The sequence below is a fragment of the Octodon degus genome, unplaced genomic scaffold (assembly GCF_000260255.1).
Source record: "Octodon degus isolate 3935 unplaced genomic scaffold, OctDeg1.0 scaffold00009, whole genome shotgun sequence".
NCBI classification, from domain to species: Eukaryota; Metazoa; Chordata; class Mammalia; order Rodentia; family Octodontidae; genus Octodon; species Octodon degus.
The window spans coordinates 17,543,380-17,551,189 of NW_004524585.1; the positions used below are offsets into that span (position 1 = coordinate 17,543,380).

Sequence of the window (7,810 nt, forward strand, 5' to 3'; positions counted from 1 at the left end):
CCCACCCCACCCCACCCCATCCCATCCCATCTCATCCCATTCCATCCCATCCTGTATTCACTAATTTCTCAGATCATGATTGTCAATAAAATTTCAGTGAAATTGAAACAACTTCTGAAGGTATATCAAGTTCTTTCACTTTAAAAGGCAGTACAAATCTTAGTGAAAAAATAAATGATTGAATCTCAGCTCTTCAAATGAATTAGAGTTGGCAGGCTTGGGTGCTTGGAACTGACTTACAGCACTTGATGCTAAAATGTAGCTCCTTGTAGTAGTTATAATAAATTAAGGCTTCTGTCAGAGGCTGAAGTCATGAAAGTTAAAGGAAAAAAAAAATAGACTACTCCCCTTTATATTTTGGAATCTGAGAGGAATTTTGGTCTTCAGAGGTTGACAGAACAAAATAGACAAACTCAATATTTTAGGAAGTGGTGCCAAAATTCATGTGTAGAAGCCTGTGACTGCCTTGCATTAAGCAGTGAGTTATAGTGGTGAGGGCTTAGAAAGTGAGAAACACATACCATGAGGCCTGCGGCCTGCAGGGCACGCGAGCTTCAGAGTTCGTGCTTTTGAATGACAACATCCTCCGACTTCCCGGGGAGAAGCATGCTGGTGTGTTTCTCTTCCTATACTCTTTTCCATATAATGTGAAGGTATTGTTAATTTAAAAACCGTCACTCACAGGGCATGAAAATATTTTTCAATTAAAAGTGCAGTGACAGGCAGAAGACGACAGTAGCTGTGGGTACTCTGAGAGAGGTGATAATTTTCTACAGCTAATTATCTTTTAAAAACCTGGAATAAAGGAGAAAAAAAAAGGATCCCTGCAGAAAAATGCATACTTTGATAATGTGACTATGTGTGAAGTGATATTCTATATCAACTCTACCTTGTAACTGAGCTACTTTTTATTTATTTATTTATTCATTAAAAAAATCTAGCTCATTACTGGTCATGTTTACAGTTGGAATATATTTTTGAAGCATGATTTTTTTTTTTTTTTTTTGGTCAATTTATCTAAAGGTAAACTGAAAGCAGTTTTAAGGTATCAAACTCCTGAAACTGAGTCTCATCTGACTTCCCACTAACTTCCTTCCTGATGGATTTCAGAATAACCCAGGCCTGGTGCTGCTCCAGCGCTCCTCAGTGACAGGAAACCATCCAGACATCTTCCTGATGTCTCCGGTAGTCCATTTATCAAGGAAGTGAAGATAATTTAAATGGTACGACTCACTTCTTTTCCCCATTATTACTTTTAAAATTGTGACAAATTAAGTGGGAATCCTCTGCCTTCAAGTGGAGAGCCTGCAATACTAGTAGCGATAACCATCTAGAAAGTTCGGAAATGGAGTTTGAGAATGGCTCATCTTACTTGAATTTATAACCACTGCAAAACCAAAAGCAATGAAAAACAATAAGAGTTCATCCACATCCTGGTCCTGAGTACAAAAGGGCATGAAAATAGAGACCAATTTCCTGACTTCCAAAGATAATCCAAGTCAACTTGATGTACATAAAACAATTTGGAAACAAAATAAAAGGAAAGCAGATCTATTGCAAATGTGATTTAAATCTCATTATATTTTGAATATTCAGGGGGAACCTCCCAAGGTTGCAGTTTCTCCATGGGAGTAAAATGGTCTCTTAAATGTGCATCCATCTAGGATGCTAGAGTATCGTTTACTAAGAAACGATTGCAGCTGCATCCCAGTGGCCTCAAAGCGTTTCTGTGTTGCTTCCAGATGTGTTTAATTTATTTCCAGGGTATAATGTCTGCCATGGGAGGCTTGGGTGATTTTCTCACTTATCAATGCCAATTTCTTGGAGGTAGGTAAAATTTTAGTACCTTTGTATATGGAGAAACAAAACAGGAAGATATTACAGTTTCATTAATGTCGAATGGGGAAACCCTTAACAGTAATGGATAAAATGTTAAATCTAGTTTGTACTTTATGAGCTTAAACACCTGGACTTATGTCCCTAGAAGTGTTTCCTCGGATTCTTCTTGCCAATATTTAGTTTTATAGGAATAATAACATTTGCTAGGAATTTTTAAAAATTGAGAAAACTTCTTTTTTTTTTTTTTTTTTTTTTTACAAAGGCAGTTCTGTAATTTTATTTCCAAGTTAGTTCTCATCCACATTCACTGTCTGGAGATTTTTGAACGTGGTAACAGGTACGTAGGTTACCAAGGTATACAGCTTGTTTGGTGAATCTTCATCCTCATTCCGTTTCCTGGACAACCGTACTCGGATACGATATGGAACATTCCTTATTCCTTTGGCCCAGACAGCTTTGTTGAGCCTGGTGTCAATGCGCACATCGGGAGTCCCCATTTCCTTCATGGCAAACTTCCGGATCTCCTTAAGTGCCCGAGGGGCGCGCTTCTTGAAGCCCACTCCGTGGATGCGCTTGTGAATGTTGATTGTGTACTCTCGGGTCACCACCTCGTTGATGGCAGAACGGCCCTTCTTCTTCTCGCCACCCTTCTTTGCAGGAGCCATTCTGCCGGGCCCAAGTTGGAAAGGAAGAGCGCGGTGGATTGTGGGACGAAAGGCCGCGGTTCGAGAAAACTTCTTTATAAGTTTAGCTTTTAAAATCGCTAGTAGTTGATTTGTTAAAAATTTTGACAGGCTTAAGTAAATCTAAAAGAACTGCATTAAAGCACTAATGACTTCTGAATATGAATAATAATATTAATAAATTAATAATAACAAGGTATTTATTTCAGAGGAATCATATAACTTATTTTTTAAATGTATTTAGTTAGTACAGGGTCTCCAGGGTCTCACTACACAGATCAGACTCCTTGTGATCATCCTGTTTTCAGACTACCAAGTGCTGGGTTGCAGGCACATGCCACCGCACCAGGTCTCAATGGCCCTCTCAGCATGGCACGGCACACTGGGGATCAAACCTCGGTCCCTGCGTCTCCCAAAGCAGGCGCTTTAATCCACTGTGCTGTCTGGCCAGCCCATAAAACTTATTTTGGAAAGTGTTAAAATGAAGAACTATTTGAATATAAAACTCATACTGTATCTAGAGCATTTGTTAGTAGTTAAGGCTACCTCTGTGATGTGCAAACTTAGCAGTGGGATTTTAGATTTTTCATGAGTGTAAATCAAATTATTGAAGACATTAATGGATGTTTAATTGACCTTAAATACATACTAAGATAACTAGTGGTGATCAAGCAGTATGGTAAATGGCTAAATTCTTTAAAAAATGTGCTACAGTAGGAGTCACAACGCCATTGGTCCACCTCAGAACACTCACCCTCATTTCCAACATTATTACGGCACTCTTTTGCCACTTTCTGGGGCAGTTTGGGGAGTTCTCTATTGTGTTTTAGGCGGTGCTCTCAAAAGCTCAGCGACTGTTTCTGCTGAGTGCCATCCAATTAAAGACGGGCTGGGAAAAACCATTCTGGTGATTTTGCCACTTTAATTCACCAGCTCTGGGCTCTTGTGGCTTTTGAATCTTCTCTCAAGTCAAAATAAGCAGGAAGGGGAACATTCTGGATTCACGCAGGTCACAGAGGCAGCCGCGGCAGTGCAGCTTAAGGCGGGACAGCGCCGTGCAGCGCTGCTTCAGAGAGGGGCGAGAGCGGCAGGGCCAGTGCGCTAGTGTCCGCGCGGGGTCAGGCGAGGGGGACTGGTGGAAACTTGTCCTTCTGCAGCAACCTTTTAAGTTTAAACATACCATATTTTAAAATAGTATTTCATTTCTAAACTAATGTGTCAGAATCCCAGATATCATCACCTTTGAATGATCACTTAGTGTTAATATAAGAACTTTGGTCTCATGTGCTACATTTGTAGTATTCTATAAAATAGTATATTGATGCTTAATAGTAATATATTTTCCCAGTACCTAGTAACTCTATTCTGAAGGAGCCTATCAACTCTAGTTCTTACTTGTAGTACCAAAGGTAGAGAAGTGCTTGTTCTTTCTCAGGTTAAGTTCTCATATCAGTGACTAAGAGTGGTTAAAATTACCCTCTTGCTTTTGTTGTTCTTGAAAAGTAAAGCAAATTTTACTTCTTTTACATGGCTCAGAAAAATCTTATTAGGCCTAAAGCATATTTTATGTTTATAAACACCAGAAAACTTTTATGCTGTACAAGTAGAACATGCTGGTAAAATGTAAGGTGATGAGGGCTGAAGATTCTGCCATTCTTGTTCACTGAAGTAATTCAATCAACTTTTGGAACACTGGTCATATAGAAGATACTCAATAAATATGTACATGAAGATGTTAAATAAGTAAACAAAATGTGAATTAAGTTTATTGAATGAGTGAATAAATGACAGGTGAATGAAGATGTCTTCTTAGTGTATCTCATGGAGGTTTTGCTTTTGCTGGGTGGGATCAAAGCTTCAGTGAGTGCTGCTGCCCAGTGCCATTTGAGGGAAGGGCAGGCTTGGAAATACCGGTTCTCTCATCCACTTTATTCACCCTGTCTGGTACCGCGAGGCCTCCTTCTTAATCTGAGTCAAAGTGACAATGAAAGCTAATTGTTTTGGATTGTTTCAGGACATCACTTCAGCCAAGACAGAGCAACTACAGACACAGAAAGGACTTCCAGAACTTCCTCTGAAAGTGACAAGAATGATGGGCTAAGTATGTTGGAAATGAGGGGGATATTTTGAAGGAGATTAAAGATAATGTGTCTTGGCAGTAATTTTCCCAAAGTTTAAGCTCTGTGTTTTTGGATTAATCCTTTGTATGAATAGGGGAGGAATAGTAAAATATGAAGAATATAAATCCAAATACCTGCTTTTAGAAAATATTTCCAGTCATCAGATATGTAAAATTATGAGTAGCCAATTCAACTGACATTGACACCCATTCCAAATAGATGTTTTCTTCTACCATAAATACATTCAATAATGCAGTTTATAAAACTCAGATGTACCCTATGGTCTTTTTTTAATGGGAATTTTGCAACATAGAACTTAGTAGAATTTTTGTGCTATAGTAAACATTTTTGTTGGTCTAAAGAAAATGATTATATTCATGTTGAAGTTTTGTGTGTTACACAGTTTAACCACTAATAAAAACAATTTCTGCCAGGCATGCAAGCACACTTCTGTAATTCTGGCCCTGGGCATGCTGAGGCAGGAGTATTGTTGCAGAGGGCAAAGCCAGCCTGGGTTACACAATGAGTTCAAATCTAGCCTGAACTGCATAGGCAGACCCTATCTAAAATATGGAAAATAATAAAACAGTGTCTAACACTATGTTAGAAAGATTGAATTTTCTTTTCGTTTCTTCTATAGAAAAACATACTACAAAATTTATCCTGTGAAGAGGTGATCATAGAACCCACAATCAAAAATAAAAGAACATTTAAGGGAACTGTCAGAGAGTTTGTTATTTAAAAGCTTTATGCATTACCTTTTCTGGATTTTATTGCATTTGCCGTACTTTTACATGTTCCAGACTTGATTTTGCTATGATTTTTCTCATCCCAAACAAGTGTTCATGCTTGTAGCTTGTTTTGTATCCATTATGAGGCAAAGGTTTTTGAAAAAGAGCTTCTCTAATTATATATGTTTCAGAATCCACAGAACTGGGGCCCAGTCTTCTAATGGAAAGGAGCAACTGCGTATGTGTGTAGTAACAGAGCAGGCGGGTGCGGTGCTGGAAGAGGGCCATGGGGGCATGGGAAGGGGAAGGGAAACTCCCTCTTCCTCACTTCCCTTTGTAGTTTTTATCTCTCTTTCTCAGGACATATAATGGAAAACATAGGCCAGGTAAAATTTCTGGGTAAGGCTGGCCACCCCCAAATGATCAGAAGGTCCATGAAGGTCAAGTGTGTGAACTTTTGGAAATAGCATTGTCTGAAATATGCTTCTATTTCTCATGAAACATTTTCAATTTTGGAGGCTTTTATGAATTTCTTATATTCTTCACTGGAGCAGGTTTGTGCTTCTTACATGCTACCTTTGATAGAGTCTTGGGGCTTTGCGGCTCAGGACACCCTGACATGAGAAGCCCCAATCTTGCTGCTTAAACAAGTGATGATGCAATCCACCCATGTCAAGCCTAGCCCCATGCTTGGTCCTGATTTTGTAACACTAATCCCCTGCAGTTGTTAAGGCCCAGAACTTTCCTCTAGGATTTGCCCCCTAGAGTTTGAGAAACTCTTTTAAGGTCTGCTAGAAAGCTAATGCAAATGTTTCATCTGCTTTTGATTTGTGAATTCTGAGCACATGGTTTCCAAATGTCACGTTTGGGAAAGTGGAATTCAGTAATTTTCAAGCATTTTGATCAAATTATTGATTCAATCCATTACCTTCTGTGAACGAACAATACTGACGCTTAGCTTGTTCTTCAAGCCTCCGTCTATCTCCTGCTTATATAATATATATTACTATTCGGCTGACATGTTCTTTTCAAAAGCAAGGAGCATTTGGGATATGTGTCTTGAGAGGCAAGGTGAACTCATTAGGTTCACTTTCTAAATATTTTAATAATGTAACTGAAGTCTGAGGTGTCAACGTTATTCAGTTAGCTCTTTTGTTTTTCTGCCATAACGTAGCACTTAAGTGAATGGCAATACATATTAATCAGTAGGCAGCTTAATAAGACTCAGGTTAATAATGATAATTATTCCTCCACGGTGTATGCTGACAGTGTGTGCAAAGATATTCACTCTTCAGAAAAGCCCTAAGGCATTACAGATAATTCTGACATCGAGTATGTTATCTGAGAGGAAGGTTAACAATGCTATTTGATACTTGGCTTTTCTTTTCTTTTTTAAAGTGAACATTTTAATTACCTGGGGATAATGTCCCTGGTTGGAATTCAGCGAGTGGGCATAAGGCCAACAACTTTTCAGAAGCGCTCTGAAAGCAGGTTAGAATTTAGCCATTACAACGTACAGACTTGGCAAACACAGGCAGTGGAAATAAATAAGCAAAGTCAAGAATTAAGAAAAGGTCAGTGTTTTAGTTCAGTGCTGGAGATAAAGTGGGTTTCTACTCTAAAGTGAATATTTTTTAAGTGAGCATGATAAAAAGTATGAAACTGTGAAGTTCTCCTTCTTTTATTTTTTTTATTCTTTCCAAGCCTATCAAATTCTCTACTAAACCAGACATGCTCAGGGTTAATGTTCTCACGCTCGCTTTTCCACGTGGCTTTCTAAACTTTCATTTCCATCTACGGTGTTAATGACAAACCGCTCATTAGCAGGTCAGAGCCACATTTCACATTTTGAATTTCATGGGGTTGATTTCCTTTTTAGAAGTATGACCACCTTAAATCAGGCATCTCCAATAAAACGCACCAGCCACGGCTTGCCAGGTAGCCTTATGAGCAAAGCTGGCCAAATGACGAGTGCAGTAACCCTAAAGTATGAGCCTCCAGGGACGGGTGGTCATTGCTCAGCCCCAGGAGGTGGTTTCCACCTGTTGGCCCAGATTTGTCAAACATGTGCTCTATCAAAAAAGGCTCGAAATGTCGAATTTTGTAAATCCTTCCCACTTGGAATGGTGACCAGGAATTTGAACACTCCCTGGGGTAAGTACAGCATGCCCAGGGCTAAAACACAGTCCAAGTGACAGCAGTTGGTGACTTCTGCTTTGAACTGGAGGAATGAAATCATGATGAATATTTTTCAGGCACGTCTGCTCTCATGTTCAAGAAACTAGAAGACACACAGTACTCAGATGCATTTCCAGTTCTTTGCTGTGCTTTATGCTATTTCTTTTACTCTAGATGTCTATGCTGCACCCACGGGAGCCTTCCTATATGCAAAGATCTTGGTTAAAAGTCATCTTTCTTTTTTAGAAGAAAGTTTTAC

The 7,810-nt window shown here is 39.1% G+C and overlaps 1 protein-coding gene across 1 annotated transcript; it reads right to left on the reverse strand.

Annotated features, from left to right (window-relative positions):
• Positions 1 to 2,101: 2,101 nt before the first annotated feature.
• On the reverse strand, positions 2,102 to 2,541 carry LOC101562648 (60S ribosomal protein L31). Its single transcript, XM_004625410.2, has one exon. The coding sequence runs from the start codon at positions 2,502 to 2,504 to the stop codon at positions 2,127 to 2,129; it is 378 nt and encodes a 125-aa protein (XP_004625467.1). The 5' UTR covers positions 2,505 to 2,541; the 3' UTR covers positions 2,102 to 2,126.
• Positions 2,542 to 7,810: the final 5,269 nt, after the last annotated feature.